General features: G+C 43.2%; 1 protein-coding gene across 1 annotated transcript; it reads left to right on the top strand.

The window, feature by feature from the left end:
* Positions 1 to 178: 178 nt before the first annotated feature.
* LOC118371410 (saccharopine dehydrogenase-like oxidoreductase) lies at positions 179 to 21,917 on the top strand. Its single transcript, XM_052496982.1, has 12 exons — positions 179 to 612; positions 5,214 to 5,326; positions 15,581 to 15,661; positions 15,850 to 15,979; positions 17,818 to 17,867; positions 18,014 to 18,144; positions 18,237 to 18,354; positions 20,403 to 20,522; positions 20,614 to 20,670; positions 20,780 to 20,891; positions 20,982 to 21,063; positions 21,165 to 21,917. Exons 1-12 carry the CDS (start codon positions 414 to 416, stop codon positions 21,253 to 21,255), a joined length of 1,284 nt encoding a protein of 427 aa, XP_052352942.1. The 5' UTR covers positions 179 to 413; the 3' UTR covers positions 21,256 to 21,917.
* The last annotated feature ends 122 nt before the right edge of the window (positions 21,918 to 22,039 follow it).

Raw genomic sequence — 22,039 nt, 5'->3', positions numbered from 1 at the left:
CCCGCGCTATCAAGCGATGATTCAAAATAAAGACAGATTGACAGCATAGACATCCAATTGTAAACCAAAACGTTTACAACCACACCTACTTTTCAGATATCAGCGTTTCAATTGGTTATGTCATTTAATATGTTAATGACATCAAATAACATGTTGGTAACAAATAAAAAAAGCTGTATTTAAACTAACGTCAATAAAACGCTTTGTTTGTGCATGCCGACCATTTGCATCAGCGGTGTTTAGGTTTCATATCTTTATCAGTACAGTCAAAGTCCGGCGACAGAGCATCATCATCAGACTACGGAAGTGACAGCTTTGCTATCTGTCATTTATATTAGCACGCTCCTTGCATTTCGCTCATTCCCATACCCTCTCGCGTCGTTGTGTTTCCCTGAGTATAACTAGTTGTAAATATGGCAAATGTGGATACCTCCTCTAGCAGACCCTATCACATTGTTATTTTTGGTGCTTCGGGTTTCACCGGGCAGTTTGTGGTTGAAGAGGTGGCCAGGACCGTATCGGAGGGGCCGAATGGGACGCTGAAATGGGCTGTGGCTGGGAGAAGCAGACAGAAACTGGACAAAGTTCTAGAGCAGGCCGCCGGAACCCTCGGTACGTATCAATCAAATGTATTTATAAAGCCCTTTTTACATCAGCAAATGTCACAAAGTGCTATGCAGAAACCCGGCCTAAAACCCAGCCAAACAGCAAGCAATGTAGGTTTAGAAGCACGTTGGCTAGGAAACACTACCTAGAAAGGCAGGAGCCTAGGAAGATAGAGAGGAACCAGGCTCTGAGGGGTGGCCTGGGCTGGGTTTAGATTATAAGAGTACATGGCCATTTTAAGGCCAGATTGTTCTTCAAAGTGTTCAAACGTTCATAGATGACCAGCAGGGTCAAATAATAATCACAGTGGTTGTGGGTGCAACAGGTCAGTACCTCAGGAGTAAATGTCATTTGGCTTTTCATAGCTGAGCATTCAGAGGTCGATATAGCAGGTGTGGTAGAGAGTGGAAAACAGCAGGTCTGGGACAAGTTAGCATGTCCAGTGAACAGGTCAGGGTTCCCTAGCCACAGGCAGAACAGTTGAAACTGAAGCAGCAGCATGACCAGGTGGACTGGGGACAGCCAGGAGTCATCAGGCCAAGTAGTCCTGAGGCATGATCCTAGGGCTCCGGTCCTCCAGGAGGGGAGGGAGAAAGAATTAGAGGGAGCATACTTAAATTCACACAGGACACCAGATAAGACAGGATAATTCCACAATATATAACAGACTGACCCTAGCCCCCCTGCACATAGACTATTGCAGCATAGATACTGGAGACTGAGACTGGTGTGTCGGGGGACACTGGCCCCATCCGACGATACCCCCGGACAGGGCCAACCAAGCAGGATATAACCCCACCCACTTTGCCAAAGCACAGCCCTCACACCACTGGAGGGATATCAACAGACCACCAATTTACTACCATGAGACAAGGCTGAGTATAGCCCACGAAGATCTCCTCCTCCGCCCGAGGGGGGGAAGCAAAACCGGAAAAGAAAGGTCACGTCGGTGACTCAACCCACTTAAGTGACGCACACCTCCTAGGGACGGCATGGAAGAGGACCAGTAAGCCAGTGACTCAGCCCCTGTAATGGGGTCAGAGGCAGAGAATCCCAGTGGAGAGAAGGGAGCCAACCAGACAGAGACAGCAAGGGCAGTTCGTCGTTCCTGTGCCTCGCTCTTCACCTTCGCCAGACCACACTCAATCATAGGACCTATTGAAGAGACAAGTTTTCAGTAAGGACTTAAGAGACTGAGTCTGCGTCTCTCACAAGGATAGGCAGACCATTCCATAAAAATTGAGCTCTATAGGAGAAAGCCCTTCCTCCAGCTGTTTGCTTAGAAATTCTAGGGACAATAACGTCTTTAGAATTCAAATCTTAATCAGTGCGCTCAGTCTGGTGACCGAGCATCATCATCAGACTGGCTTCATTGACATTGCCCTAAACTAGCTAATACAATTTATATTACACATTTTAATTTGGTCACGCTGGATGCTAACTAGAGAGTAATCCCAGTTAATTCAGATCTAAAGTTTCCCGTAAATATGTTTACACTGTCCACGAGAGATTAACCAGTGATGACCTTTGGTCTAGTTAGTTGATTGACACCATTGTGCATTGTAATCAGATTTTCCAGGGGGATTCAAGGAAGCTTTCTTGACAGCTCGGTGTCGTCGTGTCTACACTGAGTTTACTGTGTGTCATGCCAGACAGGACACTCACCTGGACTAATTTAAAACCTAGTCACTCACTGTGTTGTATCAGCTATCGTACAACCAAGTGTTTTGATCAAGGATCTTCTGCACTTGCATTGCGCTTACTGCCATGGGCTTGCAGAAAAAAAAGAAGTATACATCTCAATTGCACGGACATAAGGAATGTCTGTCAGTAGTAGTTGTTGTGGTAGCTGGGAATATGTTGTCAGACCAGATATCTCACACTCTACAAAGTTGCAGCACTCGATACATTCAGTATTCATTTTAAATCGGAGAGTGGTTGGCTTGCCAGAAAAGGGATAGCCTAGGTTCTGCTGGGGTTGGAATCAGGGAGAATGGAGCTGTGCTTTGTTCCTTCTGCCCTCCCGGGATAGCCCTCACCAACAGCTGTTTGAACATGCCCCTGCAGCGCAATAGCCTCTATACAAACCTACCCCCTGGCCTCTCAATGGTTACCCTGCCCAACAGTGACAGTCTACATGCCCCTGCAGCGTAATAGCCTCTATACAAACCCACCCCCTGGCCTCTCAATGGTTACCCTGCCCAACAGTGACAGTCTACATGCCCCTGCAGCGCAATAGCCTCTATACAAACCCACCCCCTGGCCTCTCAATGGTTACCCTGCCCAACAGTGACCGTCTACATGCCCCTGCAGTGTGCAATAGCCTCTATACAAACCCACCCCCTGGCCTCTCAATGGTTACCCTGCCCAACAGTGACAGTCTACATGCCCCCCATCACATGGCCAGGTTGACATTTCAGACACAATTGTCATGGGTTAGGCGATATCTTCTAAATATAATACATTTGCAGGTATAGAGTGCTTGTTTGGGATATGCAAGAGACACGTAGTGTACTTTGTCATGTGTGTACAATATGACTTATTTGATAGCCATTCATCCTTCTATGGCCCATGTTTTGCCTCCATCAGTGAGGTTTCAATAGGGCAGTGCTTTCCTATCTGTTATAGCTACGGCACAGAGTTCAACGTGTGCCTAACTTCCAACAGTCCATGTTTAGTCATGAGCTACAGGGGGTAATGTGCCAATGTGCATTATAACATGTTAACTTATTCAGGGGGCTGATGCAAAGCATTGTGGGCCCGGGACGATAGCACTATCGCTATACTCATTGGTGCTGTGGCAAGGAAACAAGACTTAACGCGAAATAGAACTTCTTTAGGAATGTTGGAAACCAACATTCTCTTGTAATACAGTATTTTACATACAGCATGTTTTTAAAGGACAAAGCAGTTTGGTTTGCTTCGTGTTCTCATTTCTGCCGTGGAAAAAATATTGCGATATAGGCGTTGTCCCGGCCCGACAAAGCAGCACAGAAAAGAGAACAAACGGTGTCTTGTTGATGCTCCTCAAATGTACTTTATTGAACCAGAATACAAATATAGCAGCTTTTAGTACTTCGATCTTTTATCTGGTCTACATTTGAAGGCAACAGTGACACGGAGGCTTGGGGAACACGGATAGCAATGTCTGTTTCCCCCCAAGCTATAGGCTACGTGCACACAGATCTCACACACACAGGCTACACATGCAGAATTCAGTTCAGGGGTCTGACAAACTCTTTGGTCACTGGGCTTTTTAAACCAGGTTGTTCATGTATCACCATAGTTAGTTAAAGATTCAAGTTGTATGTACAGGATACACATAGTATACACTGCCCAACGACATTCTGACTGGCAGGTTCCTTCTGGACAATGCAGCAACAGTAAGAAATAATAAAAGATAAGAATATGAACATGAAGTAAATGGCTCAGTAGAATAGAATAAATTTTTTTAGCATAAGTATTGTTAGGTTCCTATTTTTCGGAGTAAATAACTCACGGACGCTAGAGAAGCTTTAACCAAGTTTAATCCTTCCCAAAGGTTCTGTACAGCTGTTTTCAGACACCAAAAACATTTCTCTCCATCACAGTTACATACATCCTACTTAATACACGCCTTCTCTCCAATCCTTACATGTTATGAAGAAAGAGGGTAACAGGGATACCAAACCCTTATTACTCCCTTAAGGGAATCTGTCCTCGCCCCCTGACCTCAGCCCCTCCTTCATCTAATCCACAGGTGTCCATCTGTCTCCCCGTGTGTCAACACGGTGCTCTGCTCCTGTCCCCCAACACATTCCACAGCTATGTCTTTCTACAGAGGTCCAGTCTCTTTCTCCTTTGTTTCTATGCCTCTTTCCTATCATTTATTTAATATCTCAATGTTCAAATTGTCGAATCCAACAGTATAATACAGGAAGCCACAATTAATTTTTATTTGCATGTTTTGGGGAAGCATTTAGCAATCAATCATAAGAGTCTGGTAGCGGCAATTGTATGGGTGCTAAGGTGTGGAGAGTCAGAGCAGGTGCTCAGTCCAGTGAACGTGTTCAGCAATCTGATTGCTTGTAGATAGTAACTGTCTCTGAGCCTGTTGGTATCAGACCTCATGCTCTGATACAGTCTGATGGCTTGTAGATAGTAACTGTCTCTGAGCCTGTTGGTATCAGACCTCATGCTCTGATACAGTCTGCCTGACGGTAAGGGAGTAAACAGCTTGTGGCTGGGGTGTGTGGGGTCCTTGATGATGCTGCAGGCCTTCCGCAGGCACCGTTTCCAGTAGATGTCCTGGATGGGTGGGAGCACGTTCCCAGTGATGTACTGGGCCATCTTCACCACCCGCTGGAGGGCCTTGCGGTCATGGCCAGAGCTGTTCCCGTACCAGGCCATGTCGATGGTGCACAGGTAGTATTTGGAGAGGACCCGGGGTGGCAATGCTGAATTTCTTCAGCCGCCTTAAGAAGTAGAGACTCTGTTGCGCCCAGTGGTGGTGGTGTTGGTCCGTGACAAGTCCTCAGGGATTTAGTTAAACACATAACGAGGTGTATTGGTAAGTAGATGTTTCTAATATAAAGGTGAAATGACTGAGTCCTCTGCTATGTTATTAGGTAAGCCGGAGCTGAGGACTGCAGTGGAGGTCATCGTGGCTGATGTGGGAGAGCCTGACTCTCTGGCTGTCATGTGCAAACAGGCTGTCATTGTTCTCAACTGTGTGGGGCCAGTAAGTACTGACTGTGGAGATGCAACACACACACACACATTTTAAATACTGTAGACACACACACTGTGTAAGTACTGCAAAGACACAATGAGTCTGTCATAAGTAAGCAATATTTCATATGCTGCCTCTACCGTTGTGTTCGTATATAAGACTGTCTTGATATCAGACCTGATTACCACTCTTGCTCTCCTGTTGTGCCATGGGGCTGCAGATAGTGGCCTGATAGCACTAAGGCCATAACCTCACAGCTTGTGAAACACCTGCAATGATGATGATGGCTATCACCAGTGCACCTTGTACACACACCCACATCCATTACAGCAAAGGACACTACTGGTGTGTACTAGATATAGCTATCTACCATTGTCTCCCCCGCCTTTTCTTCTGTGGGGTTTATGGGGTTGGTATCCAATGTTAGGGTGCATTACCACCATTTACTGTACTAGAGCGCCCTTTGCCTCCCATGTACAGTGGGGCAAAAAAGTATTTAGTCAGCCACTATTCTGCCCTTGAGTTGCGTTCCCATGCAAAACTAGACAGATAGCTAACAGCTAAGTCTTCAATAAAACTCCCAAGGCGTGACTTTTCTTGAATGAATATATTGTAAACGTTTATGTTGTGAAACTGCAAAATACAGAAAAGAATATACTTCAGTGTTCAATTCACACCGACATACTGTAGCTGTACATTAAACATTTGAAGTTGCATAAATACAAAGCACGCGCTAAGGTACCATGCATCTGGCATGATGCCAAACCATATAGCTAGTTGTTAACCATATGGCAATTGGCTCCTTTCATTACACTAATAATGTATAACCATCTATGTAGAATAACAAAGCATATTACACTAGAAACAGTAACAAAACTACAGCATTGTATATTTTACAATTCGTTTGCATGACGCATGAGCAAAGTAATACAGCTAACGACATACATTAAAGGCATTGCAATTTGTGAGTAAATGCAACCAACATTGATATGTAAGCAACTCTATCAATAACAAGATTATCATCATTAGCTAAATGCTTGAATCGAACTTACAAACAAATATTTTTCCAATGCTGAAGCGTGACAAGAAATAACTACATTGAAAGACCTGCACCGTAGCGTTGTTTGTAGCTGTTTCTATGCGTGCAAAACAAATTCTGTACTTCCTGTTTGCGTCGTCTTTCTAAGTACCAGAAAGCGCCACTAGGGGGCAAATAACACCATTGAACACAATGAAAATCCAATTTAACCATTGTAATAAAATAATCTGTTACCTTCTAACAGGATGGCAGCACAGCCACCAATTGTGCAAGTTCTCCCACTTAAAAAGATGAGGCCTGTAATTTGAATCATAGGTAGTACACTTTAAATATGACAGACAAAATGAGAAAGAAAATCCAGAAAATCACATTGTATGATTTTTTATGAATTTATTTGCAAATTATGGTGGAAAATAAGTATTTGGTCAATAACAAAAGTTTCTCAATACTTCGTTATATACCTTTTGGCAATGACAGAGGTCAAATGTTTTCTGTAAGTCTTCAAGGTTATTACACACTGTTGCTGGTATTTTGGCCCATCCCTCAATGCAGATCTCCTCTAGAGCAGTGATGTTTTGGGGCTGTTGCTGGGTAACAGACTTTCAACTCCCTCCAAAGATGTTCTATGGGGTTGAGATCTGGAGACTGGCTAGGCCACTCCAAGACCTTGAAATGCTTCTTACGAAGCCACTCCTTTGTTGCCCGGGCGGTGTGTTTGGGATCATTGTCATGCTGAAAGACCCAGCCACGTTTCATCGTCAATGCCCTTGCTGATGGAAGGAGGTTTTCACTCAAAATCTCACGATACATGGCCCCATTCATTCTTTCCTTTACACGGATCAGTCGTCCTGGTCCCTTTGCAGAAAAACAGCCCCAAAGCATGATGTTTCCACCCCCATGCTTCACAGTAGGTATGGTGTTCTTTGGATGCAACTCAGCATTCTTTGTCCTCCAAACACGACTAGTTGAGTTTTTACCAAAAAGTTATATTTTGGTTTCATCTGACCATATGACATTCTCCCGATCTTCTTCTGGATCATCCAAATGCTCTCTAGCAAACTTCAGACGGGCCTGGACATGTGTCCCCCTGCTTAAGCCAGTATGTCTGGCACTGCAGGATTTGAGTCCCTGGCGGCGTAGTGTGTTACTGATGGTAGGCTTTGTTACTTTGGTCCCAGCTCCGTTCTTGTGATCATTTTGACCCCACGGGGTGAGATCTTGCGTGGAGCCCCAGATCGAGGGAGATTCAGTGGTCTTGTATGTCTTCCATTTCCTAATAATTGCTCCCACAGTTGATTTCTTCAAACCAAGCTGCTTAGCTATTGCAGATTCAGTCTTCCCAGCCTGGTGCAGGTCTACAATTTTGTTTCTGGTGTCCTTTGACAGCTCTTTGGCCTTGGCCATAGTGGATTTGGAGTGTGACTGTTTGAGGTTGTGGACAGGTGTCTTTTATACTGATAACAAGTTCAAACAGGTGCCATTAATACAGGTAACGAGTGGAGGACAGAGGAGCCTCTTAAAGAAGAAGTTACAGGTCTGTGAGAGCCAGACATCTTGCTTGTTTGTAGGTGACCAAATACTTATTTTCCACCATAATTAGCAAATAAATATATTAAAAATCCTACAATGTGATTTTCTGGATTTGTCTCATTTTGTCTGTCATATTTGAAGTGTACCTATGATGAAAATTACAGGCCTCTCATCTTTTTAAGTGGGAGAACTTGCACAATTGGTGGCAGACTAAATACTTTTTTGCCCCACTGTATGTACTGGAGTCATAGCTTAATATTAGAAGTAAAAAGAGGGTTTCCTGCATATGCAGGAATGCCCCGAATTGCGGGCTGCAGTTGCATCCTCTCTCTGTCGACTCCTTACCTTCTTCAAACACATTCAACTGTCTCCTGGGGTGTGTTCAGGAGAGTACAATGTCACAAGTCGTGTCTGCAGTGTAAAACTACTAATGACTCAACAATTCATGCCTTCTGGGAATGCTACAAAATTCTAAAGTTATGTGCGGAGTTGGAAAGATGGGTGTCAGAGATAGATATTGTAATGTAAATATACTTTTAATTAATCTATTTCAAGACATGGCACATGAGGGTGCAGTGAGATATCTAATGGGTTGGACAATACTCTACTTGTAAATTTATCTTTCAAAAAAATTATACTCAAACTGGAAATCAGCCAATCCTCCGTCTTTCACATAATGGAAAGGTCAAATGCTTTATTGTCTAAAAAATGTTAGCACGTGGGCGACGACAGAAAGTTATATGAAGGCAATGGTAGTGTGGGCTTGAGAGGGTGTGATGTTTGTATGATGTAGTCATTTGTATGTGTTTTTGTGTTGCTTATAAATAAATAAAATAAGGAGGGTGCGACGTTAGACGACGTTTCTATAGAAATGTATTGTTCAGAACGGACAGGTCTAAATCCCAAATGGACCCCTGGACCCTATGCACAGATCTGAGAGGATTTCACAGGGCAATCAATATGGTAATAGCTCCACCTTTCCCTCTGATAGACTAGGTGAAAGTTCCACCATATTCATTATATCAGAGGTTTTCAAAATATGGCATGCCTCCCCAGAGGGGCACCAGAGTTTCAAGGTAGGTGTGAAAGGAGAGCCAAAACAAACTGTATTCGGGACACACTAGATTAGTCAGTCTGCGGTGGAGGTCATCGTGGCTGATGTGGAAGAGCCCGACTCTGTCTGCCATGTGCAAACAGGCTATCATTGTTCACAACTGTGTGGGGCCAGTAAGTACTGACTGTAGAGCCCTCCACGGGCATGCATTTAAACCCGAGCCCTACCCATACCTGTGAACATTCAGGCCCTTCCCTACCTAGGCCCGATTGCTTCTTCCCAATTTAAAGCCCTGCCTGAAGTCAGAAATAACTTCCTTCTTTAGTAAATCCATGAACTGCTCCTCTGTCAGTCATTCGCTCCCTGCTACAGGCATCTCGCTCTGCATGCACTATGCTCATGGCGCTAGCTAGTTAGCACACGTATCCATAGCAACAGCTCCTCTTGACTGCCCTGCTCAATAGCTGCTTTTTAAGTAAAACCCCTGCAGTCAACTTGTGCAATAGGAGACGAAGCAGATAGTATTTTCCTTCACAGAAAACACATTCTGCAGGAAATAGCTTCATTTTCATCAGATGACAAAGTGCAAAGCGATTTAGATGGCAGCCACACAGGTAAATTAGCTTACAATGAAAAAGCTAAGTATTTTTTTGAAAAACAATACATGGACGACATATTTCTAATGCTTATCATAGAAACAATGTAGCCAGCTACATTTCCTATCGTTTTGCTTAAAAATGCAATATGCAGAAACCGCTTAGCCAGTTCCTGGTTGCTAAAATTCTAGTAGTTTGCCTAATTTCAGATTGTGACCAAAAAAAGCAATCCTTGTGTAGAGAATCATTGTACTATCTAACAGCTGTGAAATATATTTCCCATAACCAAATGTTGTATTTTAAGCTGGTGTACAAAACTGAACGTAAAAGACCCATAGCTAAACTTAAGAACGGGCAGCATAGAAATGGCGCACATTGAACAGATCTACCGTTTCTTAGACTTGCTTCCAATGAGGATGTCAGATTCATTTTTAAACTCACTTTTTTTAATGTGAATTTGATCAGGTCGCCTAAAAATGTACATATTGTAGCTTTTAAAGTTGATCTTGCATTTTAGCAGAAAAAAAGTAGGCTGGCTACCTCTACAAAAGTTGGGAGTGCTGTCTGTTTATAAACTCAGCAAAAAAAGAAACGTCCTCTCACTGTCTACTGCGTTTTATTTTCAGCAAACATAACATACAATTCAACAACTGAGACATAAACTGAACAAGTTCCACAGACTTGAATGTTTCCCTGAACAAAGGGTGGGTCAAAATAAAAAGTAACAGTCAGTATCTGGTGTGGCCACCAGCTGCATTAAGTACTGCAGTGCATGTCCTTCTCATGGACTGCACCAGATTTGCCAATTCTTGCTGTGAGATGTTACCCCACTCTTCCACCAAGGCACCTGCAAGTTCTTGGGCATTTCTGGGGGAGATCCAACAGTTCCCAGATGTGCTCAATGAGATCCGGGCTCTTCACTGGCCATGGCAGAACACTGACATTCCTGTCTTGCAGGAAATCACGCACAGAATGAGCAGTATGGCTGGTGGCATTGTCATGCTGGAGGGTCATGTCAGGTTGAGCATGCAGGAAGGGTACCACATGAGGGAGGAGGAGGATGTCTTCCCTGTAACCCACAGCATTGAGATTGTCTGTAATGACAACAAGCTCAGTCCGATGATGCTGCAACACACCGCCCCAGACCATGACAGACCCTCCACCTCCAAATCGAACCCACTCCAGAGTACAGTGTAACGCTCATTCCTTCAACGATAAACGTGAATCCGACCATCATCCCTGGTGAGACAAAACCACGACTACCCAGTGAAGAGCACTTTTTGCCAGTCCTGTCTGGTCCAGCGACGGTGGGTTTGTGCCCATAGGTGATGTTGTTGCCGGTGATGTCTGGTGAGGACCTGCCTTACAACAGGCATTCAAGCCCTCAGTCCAGCCTCTCTGTCTATTGAGGACAGTCTGTGCACTGATGGAGGGATTGTGCGTTCCTGGTGTAACTCAGGCGGCAGTTGCCATCTGTCGTGGAAATTTCCTCTATTTACCAAATCATGGGAGCAAACCACACACACACACACACACACACACACGTCAGAGTTAGTTATACAAGTCCATCTTTAATTATATGAGCTCTTATCACAATCCTGTGACTCTCAGATAAATTCAGTGTCTCCCAGTGGATTCTCTGAGAGTCCTCTTACAATGCAACTGAGTTCCTTTTAATAGCAAAGACACACATAGTCAGACAGCATAGACATAATTCATCATTCAGCTTTGTCTCCTTTCCCAAACCCCAGAACCATAAACCAATTCCTCCATATCAACAGGCATATATCAAATTGTCATTTATATACAACCCACTCTAAATACAAACTCACAGAGAGGGGGTGAGGCTATAGGTTAAGATAGAAACAACATAAGAGGGAGCATAGAATGATTCCAGACACTGCAAACCCTCCTTTCCCCACTGGGAAAGGTAGGGAGTAAAATATATGTTTACACATGATGACACCTCTCCCCTCTCAGCGGCCCATGCAACTTAGTCCTGACATAGAACAGATAACTGCCAATGGCCAGCACTCTAGTACAAAAAAATACATTCTTATGAGAAGTAACTTACACACATTTGATGAATATTAAACATCTTACAAATGTTACCAACAAATTCTGATAATTCCACGACACATCCTGTACCAGTCCCGCAGGTGTGATGTTCGGATGTACCGATCCTGTGCAGGTGTTGTTACACGTGGTCTGCCACTGCAAGGGCGATCAGCTGTCTATCTCATTGTATCGCTGTCTTAGGCGTCTCACAGTACGGGCATTGCAATTTATTGTCCTGGCCACATCTGCAGTCCTCATGCCTCTTTGCAGCATGCCTAAAGCACATTCACGCAGATGAGCAGGGACCCTGGGCATCTTTCTTTTGGTGTTTTTCAGAGTCAGTAGAAAGGCCTCTTTAATGTCCTAAGTTTTCATAACTGTGACTTTAATTGCCTACCGTCTGTAAGCTGTTAGTGTCTTAATGACCGTTCCACAGGTGCATGTTTATTAATTGTTCATGGTTCATTGAACAAGCATTGGAAACTGTGTTTAAACCCTTTACAATGAAGATATGTGAAGTTATTTGGATTTTTACGAATTATCCTTGGAAGACAGGGTCCTGAAAAAGGGATTTTTTTGTTTCGTTTTTTTGCTGAGTTTAGAATGCCCGTTCAAGATATCTCATCTGAGTGGAGAAGTGCAACTTAAGCACACAATTAGTCTGATGAAGAGCAGAAATTTCAACAGAAAGCATTTTAGATATGCTTTTACAAAACGCAGCAACATATTTCTTAAATGTATTTACTATAGTAGTTCATCTTAAGTGGCTGAAATGAATAAGGTGACCGTGCATTATATTTTGTTAGCTTTCAGCCGTGTTTAGGAAGTCAAAGCCCTTTGGATGAGTTATCTGTACAGCTGTTATTTTTTGATTTCCTTTTTTTCTCCTCTTCGTTCTTTGCCTGTCTGCTCCTCCCCCATCTTTTCTGAGCAGAGCAGGCAGGCCCGTTGCCCTAGCGACTCCGGCTCCACACAGACGCAGCGTGTACACATGGTGCTCCAGAGCCATTACTGTTTTTCCTTCAGACAAGCATGTGTCAACTTTGTTCATTTGCTCAATTTCTCGAGTTCACATTCGCTTGTAAATATCCAAACTCACCAAAACTGACGTTCTGTAGCACTTAGTTATACATGTACAACTTTATGAGCTGGATTGCCTGTCTTTGCAATTAGTTTTATTTTTGTTTGTTCTCGTTCACATATTTAGCTAGCAGCCTCCATAGAAATTTGCTATTACTTGTGCTAATTTTGTTAGCGTTCTGGTAATGAATGCCCAAAGGGCATGAGGGGCGGTATGACAATATGGTAATCTGGATACTGCCCAACCCTAGAGAGCAGTGAACTGTTAAATAGTTTTCGTCACTAAACTCAAACTTTTTTATTTTCTGTGAAATAATCTCTCCTGTCTTATATTTGATGAGGTTGAAGCAGATATGACTGTTTTTATATATTTAATTTGAACTTTATTTAACCAGGCAAGTCAGTTAAGAACATTCTTATTTACAATAACGGCCTTCCGGGGAACAGTGGGTTAACTTCCTTGTTCAGGGACAGAACGACAGATTTTTACGTTGACAGCTCGGGGATTCGATCCAACAACCTTTCGGTGACTGGCCCAATGCTCTAAACATTAGGCTACCTGCCGCCCCACTGTGCAAATGGCTTGGCTTCAAAATGTTAGTGATCAATTTAATGATACCCGAGTCCTACCAGTATGTTAATTATTGACGAAAAAACGCCGGGTTTGAGTTAGGTAGCAGAGCTGACTGTGGAGATGCAATTCACTACAGCAGTCACACACACCCACAGACATCTGGTAAATACTGTAGACATACACACTGTGTAAGTACTGCAGAGACGCAATGAGTATGTCATAAGTTATATCTGATCACCGCTCTGCTCTCATCTACCGTTATGTTCATATCTAAGACTGTCTTGATATCAGACCTGATCACCACTCTGCTCTCCTGTTGTGCCATGGGGTTGCAGATAGTGGCCTGATAGCAGTAAGGCCATAACCTCACAGCTTGTGAAACACCTGCAATGATGATGATGATGATGGCTATCACCAGTGCACCTTGTGTACACACACACACACACACACACACACACACAGCCATTACAGGGCTGTCAGGTGTGACTGGGTGTGGTAGAATCCCTGTCATTGTGATACACAACTTCACCACAGAACTCTGCGTGAAGTGCAAAGTGTCTATTCCCATCTCCACCAGTAGGGGGCGCTGTTGTCATTTCTGATCATCACCTCAGCCTCTCTGTCTACTCCCTACCTTCTTCAAACACATCCTGGGGCGTGTTCAGGAAGGTGAAACGTTACACAAAGTTCAGATAGAAATGTATTGTTCAGAACAGACAGGTCCCAATCCCAAATGGACTCCTGGACCCTATGCACAGATCTGAGATGATTTGATCATGCATACTGGATGGACAGGTTGCCTTTTGCTATTGCTCCAAAAATGTATATCCATGAGTATGGGAGATAACGTATAGCCCTAGGCGATGCTGTTAGTTTATTGATTGTGCAGGGCGGCTTACATTTAGCCTACAGGGAATTTGTATGTAATTTTACATTTTCATAATTAATTGGGTGACCCATTACTTTTTCAGTTATACAAAATATCTGATCCAGCATGCATATCCACCTCTCTCTCCTTTATTAATGTATCGAGCGTGCAGAGGGGCTGTCAACATTTTAGTGAAACCCTGTTACTATCAATGTTTTTTTTTTTTACAGATTTCATTTGGTTTCTTAAATTAAGCGCTGGGTAGCTTCAGAAGCAGGGTTGGCGAGCCCATGGTTTACAGAGTTTGGCCGGAAAATGACCTGTTGCGCAGCGAGAGTATGCTTCTCAAACAGTGGTTGATGCGTGGAGTGAGCGAAGTGTTTATATATTCTTTCTCATTTGCTCATATTATGCACAGCTCCACTATAAAACCTAAGCAGCCTATGTTGCGTTTTAATATTGTTGTATAATTACACCAATTTCAAAGATTTTGCTGATTTACAGTTCATATAAGGAAATAAGTCAATTGAAATAAATTAGGCCCTAATCTATGGTGCAGCCATAGGGAATAGACCCACCCACTGTACAGTCAGGCCAGCCAATCAGAATGAGTTTTTCTCAACAAAAGGGCTTCAATCCAGACAGAAATAATCCTCAGCACCCCCCTCCCACCTCCTAAAATGATCGACGCAGGTGAAGATGTCGAATTTGGAGGACCTGGGCTGGCGTGGTTACACATGGTCTGAGGTGTTGAGTCCGGTTGGACGTACTGCTAAATTCTCTAAAACGATGCTGGAGGCAGATCATGCTGTTTTAATCAGCTTCTTGATATTCCACACCTGTCAGGTGGCTGGATTATCTTGACAAAGGATAAAATACTCACCCACAGGGATGTAAACAAATTTGTGCACAATTTAAGAGGAATAAGCTTTTTGTGTGTATGGAACATTTCTGGGATCTTTTATTTCAGCACTTTAAATGTTGTATTCATATTTTTGTTCAGTGTAAATTTAATGTTAAAATGTAATGTTCCAAAGGCATGCATCAGTGGCTTGTCTGCCTGGCGATGTTAAACTTGTTCATGTTAATTAATGGTCAATTACCGTGAGACTGGCAGTCTCTTGCATGTCGATAACCGGCTGACAGAATGTCATGACCGCCACAGCCCCAGGTGCGCCTCCCCAGGGGGGGCACCAGAGCGTTTCAGGGGAGGTTTGAAAGGAAAGCCGAACCGAGAACTGTATTCGGTTCATGCTAGATTAGCCAGTCGAGAGAAAAGCGATAGCTGTGAGTGTAACACAGTTGCATGGTCCAGCAGTGACCAGACATTGAACATGACATGAAATCATAATGACTTCTAAAGGCCTTCATACAAAATGTATAAAGAAATTATATTGGAGTAGAAATTATACTGTAGTGACACAAGCACCTTGGTGAAGGGGTTTTGTTTGTGTTTGTGTGTAGTACAGGTTCTGGGGCGAACCTGTGGTAAAGGCATGCGTGGAGAACGGGGCACACTGCATTGACATCTGTGGAGAACCCCAGGTAAGTGGACAACATAACACTCACAAGGCTTCAAGCCCTAATTGACCCTGATCCCTACACTACATCACTCCTGTAGACTTGATAGTTGGAAGCAATATCTCACACACACCACTAGGTGTAATGGGAGGCCTGCTGGATGCCATGCTGTTCCCTATTACGTGTGTGTGTGTGTGTGTGTGTGTGTGTAGTTCCTAGAGAGTATGCAGTTAAACTACGACAGTCAGGCAGCTGATAAAGGAGTGTACATTGTGGGGGCCTGTGGCTTCGACTCCATACCTGCAGACATGGGAGTCCTCTACACCAGGGACCAGTTCAAAGGTGTGTATGTGTGTTCTCTCCCTGAGGGTTTTTATACAAATATTTTAGGGGGTAGATCAGGTTTAATATTGCAGATAGATGGTATCTTCCATCAATGTAATTATATGCATCATTTCCAATCCCCCATATATATATATTTATTTGTATACAGGACCAGTCAAAGGTTTGGACACCTACTCATTCCAGGGTTTTTCTTTGTTTTACTATTGTCTACATTGTAGAATAATAGTGACGACATCAAAACTATGAAATAACACATGGAATCATGTAGTAACCAAATAAGTGTTAAACAAATATCAATATATTTCAGATTCTTCAAAGTAGCCACCCTTTGCTTTGATGACAGCTTTGCACACTCTTGTTATTCTCTCAACCAGCTTCATGAGGTAGTCACCTGGAATGCATTTCAATTAACAGGTGTGTCTTGTTAAAAGTTAATTTGAGAAATGTATTTCTTAATGCGTTTGAGCCAATCAGTTGTGTTGTGACAAAGTAGGGGTGGTAAAACCGAATAAGCCCTATTTGGTAAAAGACAAAGTCCATATTATGGCAAGAACAGCTCAAATAAGCAAAGAGAAACGACAGTCCATCATTACTTTGACTGACCATGAATTAATCTGGAAAATTTCAAGAACTTTGAAAGTTCCTTCAAGTGCATTTGCAATAACTATCAAGCGCTATGATGAAACTGGCTCTCATGAGGACCGCCACAGGGAAGGAAGACCCAGAGTTACCTGAAAGGCCACTCAGCAAGGAAGAAGCCACTGCTCCAAAACAGCCATAAAGCCAGACTATGGTTTGCAACTGCACATGGGGACAAAGATCACACTTTTTGGTCAAAGATCGCAAATGTCCTCTGGTCTGAAGGAACAAAAATAGAACTGTTCGGCCATAATGACCATTGTTATGTTTGGAGGAAAAAGGGGGAGGCCTACAAACCTGACTCATTTACACCAGCTCTGTCAGGTGGAATGGGCCAAAATTCACCCAACTTATTGTGATCCTAACTGACCCGAGACAGGGAATTTTTACTAGGGTTAAATGTCAGGAATTGTGAAAAACTGATTTTAAATGTATTTGGCTAAGGTGTATGTAAACCTCCAACTTCAACTGTACATATATACACAGTTTACATCTGTGTGTGTGTGTATATATATACCAAGTTTACATACCTTTTACATACAGTTTTTCACAATTCCTGACATTTCATCCTAGTAAAAATGGAAAATTTGCTCGCACACGCTTTTCAGTTCTGCCCACAAATTGTCTATAGGATTGAGGTCAGGGCTTTGTGATGGCCACTCCAATACCTTGACTTTGTTGTCCTTAAGCCATTTTGCCACAACTTTGGAAGTATGCTTGCGGTCATTGTCCATTTGGAAGACCCATTTGCAACCAAGCTTTAACTTCCTGACTGTTGTCTTGAGATGTTGCTTCACTATATCCACAATTTCCCACCCCCGTCCCCCCTGGTTCATGTTGCCATCTATTTTGTGAAATGCACCAGCCCCTCCTGCAGCAAAGCACCCCCACAACATGATGCTGCTACCCCTGTGCTTCACGGTTGGGATGGTGTTCTTCGGCTTGCAAGCCTCCCCCTTTGGTTGCAAGAATTTTGCATAATTTAAATTGAAAAATTCAATGTTTTGAATCTGCCGTCATTTTGCGTACCTGTTCATAAACCATGTGCCATGGAATCGGTACATTGCAAATCTCTTCCCAACTATTTTGCAATCTATACATCTCCCTGAGGTTAGTTTACTTCAGCTGTTTATGTGTGTGTGCTCTCCTTTGGGTGTGTGTTTGTGTGTCACAGTTGTGTTCTTCTCTTATCACAGGGACACTCACAGCTCTAGAGAGCTTCCTGACAGCCAGCACAGGACCTGAGGTAAGACTCCAATACCCATAAACCCACACACTGCCCTGGCCTCATTTGTCCTGTAAACAGTAAATCATTGTAATCCCTGCCTCATCCTTGTAAGAATCAGTTTTTAAAAGTTTGTTGGTACTCCATTCTCTCTGTCTCCGTCTCAGGGTGGTTCTATCAATGACGGGACATGGAAGTCGGCCATCTATGGTTTTGCTGACAGCGGGAAGCTGCGGAGCCTCAGGAAGAAGTTTGGACACAAACCTCTCCCTGTGGTGGGCTCAAAGATCAAACGCAGGTACAGGGAGCTGTGTGTTGTGTGTTTGCGCTTGCACGTGTGTTTATTTGATATTAACTTTACATTGTGTGTGTGTGTGTGTGTGTGTGTAGGAGTGCCCTGTTCTACAGCAATGAGGTTCAGCAGTATGCAGTTCCATTCATGGGAGCCGACCCCTCGGTGGTGAAGAGATCTCAACGCTTTCTGCTGGAGGAACACCAGGAAACTCCTGTAGGTCTCTCACACACACACACACACACACACACACACACAGACACACACAGAGCGAGAGACCAGTGTGTGTTCTTGTGCAATTTTGCAGTGCAATTTTGCACAGTGCAATTTTAGTGGGATGTGGCTCTGTCTGAACGTGAGAAATAGGATATGATAATTGAGTACATTTAGTTGATGTAAGCCTTATTTATTTTAAAACGTCTTTAGGATCGGACCATTTTGTTTCAATTTCCTCCTAAAATGACATACCCAGATCTAACTGCCTGTAGCTCAGGACCTGAAGCAAGGATATGCATATTCTTGATACTATTTGAAAGGAAACACTGAAGTTTGTGGAAATGTGAAATTAATAATTGTACCGAATTGGTCAATTGATACATCGTCAACTACATAACTATAGAGAACATACTAAAAATGCTATTCTAATAAAATAATATGTTTACACACTCCCAGGAATGTCAAACATGATGGATCATTAGCTTCCCTACAGAAAATATACTAACTAACCTTCACACATCTAGATGGCGGGGTGGGTGTGGGGCCAGAGACAGCAGTGGGGTCAAACTGTAGACCCCAGTTCCTACATTTGAATATAGAAATATATTTTTATCAAACAAAACTACACTTTATCTCTGGGACCCTCAGGATGACAAATCGGAGCAAGATTACTGAATTTAAGGACATTATTTACCTTCAGAGGTGAATATATCAAACCAGTTGCTGTAATAAATGTGTTGTTGTGCACTATCCTCAAGCAATAGCATGGTATTATTTTTCTGCAATAGCTACTGTAAATTGGACAGTGCAGTTAGAGTAACAACAATTGAAGCTTTCTTCCCATGTAAGACATGTCTATGTCCTGGAAGGTTGGCAGTTTACAACGGCATTCAAGTCAAAGAAAGACACGCTCTGGTACGAATAACAAAGTTGTTAAAAAAATTTAAACCTCCCGCTTTGGGCTCTGTGTCAATGTGTAGTTACTACATACATAATCTTAGGTGTAAAGTCCTCTGTTTAGGGGACCTGCGTGGTTCTGTAACCAGTTACGATTGAGCGATAGCCCTGGTTCCCACAGACACGGTAGTATGTTTTTTGCACCTGTGTGACATAGGATGTGAAATCTGAAACAACTTGAAGCTGGGATGTCCCTCCTACCATTTCATTCCGTTTTCCGACTGTCCATCAACTCCTTGCTGAGCCCTGCGTCACAGCCACTGACAAAGCACATGCCTGCAATCCTTACATCGTAGCACAGCAGGGGAGTGGTTTCATCACTATAGCACATTGAGATCGGTTTGTAGCCATTCATCTAAAAATAATCCATAGATTTTAAACACTTTGTTTGTCATAGATGGACAAGATTATTATGAGATGAAAGGTGAGTTCCTCACGAGTTCAGGAAGCCAAGCTACAGCTCTGTGACGTTCATAGCGATGGGGGCAGATGTTTTAATCGAGAAATCTTTTGAATATATGCACATTTTCTCTAACACTAAACATACAAGTATGTATTTCACAGTTATGAGGAAGGTTACATCTTATAGTTAGTGCTTTTATAATTTGATAATACTATATTGAGAAAACATGTCATTTCAAGCCTTATTCATATGTTTTTGTTCAATAGGAAATACATAATGTACAGTAAAATATTTGTACTGTGTACTTGAGCTTATGTTCAAGTGACTGCACCTCGGCAATTGAACCATTCATGGAGTACACCGCATTACTAGTGGTTTCAAATGATGTCGTTCCATTTAAGAGGATAATCCATGAGCAGAACGACTGTTTCACCTCGATCAGCCATGAATTCCCTAGGTTTGAAAGTGACTTTTCTTGAAGCTATGCCATGCAATTTTCCCTACATTTCCTCCCTTGTGGGCCCAACCCCCTTGCAATTCAAATTCTAGCTAATGAGCTTCAGCCCCCCTTTCTCGCTTACTCTCTCTCTCTGGGCAATCCGCACATTTAGTGTGATGTGGCTCTCCCGTCCAAACCCAGTTGAGAAATGGACCTCTGTGACCTGTTTGGCCTTTTGTGTGACCCCAGGTCCAGTATGGTGCATATGCAGGAGTAGGAGGTGTGGCCAACATTGTCAAGATGCTATTCGCTGGGATGATGTTCTGGTTCCTGGTCAAATTCAGCTTTGGACAAGACCTGTTGATTAAGGTGAACAAGGACACACACACACACACACATGATATATATATATATATTCAAACCTCTCTCACTATCTTCCCTCTCTCTTCTCTGTCTTTAGTATCCAGAGTTTTTCTCCTTTGGTTTCTTCTCCAAGGATGGCCCGACAAGAAAGCAGGTACAGTTTTATGAATATCTCTTGTTTGCAAAATTGCCGTGTTTGAGTGTCACTCAGATGGATGGTTGGTCCTTCTAGTCAGTGGTTGGTGTATTTCTGTGTCACTCAGATGGAGGGTTCGTCCTTCAAGTTTGCCTTCTACGGAGAAGGTTACACTGAGGGACAGGACCCCAGCCAGGGACGACCCAATGCTAAGATCCGCACACTAGTCCAAGGACCAGGTACTTGAACACTCAAAAACGTACTAGTCCAAGCCCTCCACGTAATCTGCCACCGCTGGGGTTAACACAATGCTTCTCTCCCTGTTTCAGAGGCGGGCTACGTGGCCACGCCAATCGCCATGGTACAGGCCGCTATCACCATCCTGAACGAGCCCACAGCCCTCCCCAAGAAGTGAGTTCACACACACAGGGTAGTGTTTGTGTGGCTATTGTATTACATCTGATGCATGTATTACATCTGATGTATGTTATCTCAACCTCCTCTCTCTTTAGGGGAGGTGTGTACACCCCAGGAGCAACCTTTGCCAAAACTAAGCTGGTGGAGCGTCTCAACAAGCATGGCATCCAGTTCTCTGTCATCTAATGTGTGACCCGTGACCCCCATGACTTATCACTAGATGGTCATGCTGCAAAGTGAAACTTGGCTAGCGGCAACATTTAGTTAATCAAGGTTACGTTTCAGTGTTTAAAATCTGATGTTTGGGGGGGGGTCCTTTCAACTTTGCAACATGGCCCAATAATGAAGACCTTCTGCTTGTCTGTGACTAGTTTTTAAAGAGACAGTTTCCTTCTTGTTAAATAATGGTGCCCCCGCTCTAACTCGCCAATGGATGTGCAGTTTGTCATGGCTCAGTAGATTAATGCCTGTGAGTGCCTGTTTCTCTCTCAAAAAAAGCTTGACTGCATTATGATGCTTCTGTCCTTCCTCTGATCAATGCTGGTTTAATTTCCAAACACTGTCTGAAACCTACCTTACTTCAAGAGGATCAGAAATTCCTCCTTTGAACGATGGTGTGCTGTAATTAAATATAGTTTAGCAGGATCAAGGAATGATCAACAAAGTAGTGCTTGCTGCTTGTTAAATGGTTGTTTGGGTACTACATACACACAAAGCTGGGATGACACTTCCCACAACTTTGCAGTGTCTTCTGTGATTCACTGAGTGTGTGTTGGACAGGTTCTGTTCTCCTAGGGCTGTAGGTCTTCTCTACTTGGCTGAATAAAACCCAACACTACTGAAATAAACTAGCCTCGTGTCTGATTCCTCACTTGACCAGTCAGTTTAGTTTCACAGAGGTCCCGGTCTGACAACTCTAAACGGGGGATTAAATCCATATTGCAGAAGATCTGCAATAAAAAAAATGAAG

Source organism: Oncorhynchus keta, chromosome 35 (genome assembly GCF_023373465.1).
Source record: "Oncorhynchus keta strain PuntledgeMale-10-30-2019 chromosome 35, Oket_V2, whole genome shotgun sequence".
Lineage (NCBI taxonomy): Eukaryota > Metazoa > Chordata > Actinopteri > Salmoniformes > Salmonidae > Oncorhynchus > Oncorhynchus keta.
The sequence above is the reverse complement of the archived record's forward strand: the minus strand, read 5'-3'. Positions and strand labels throughout refer to the sequence as shown.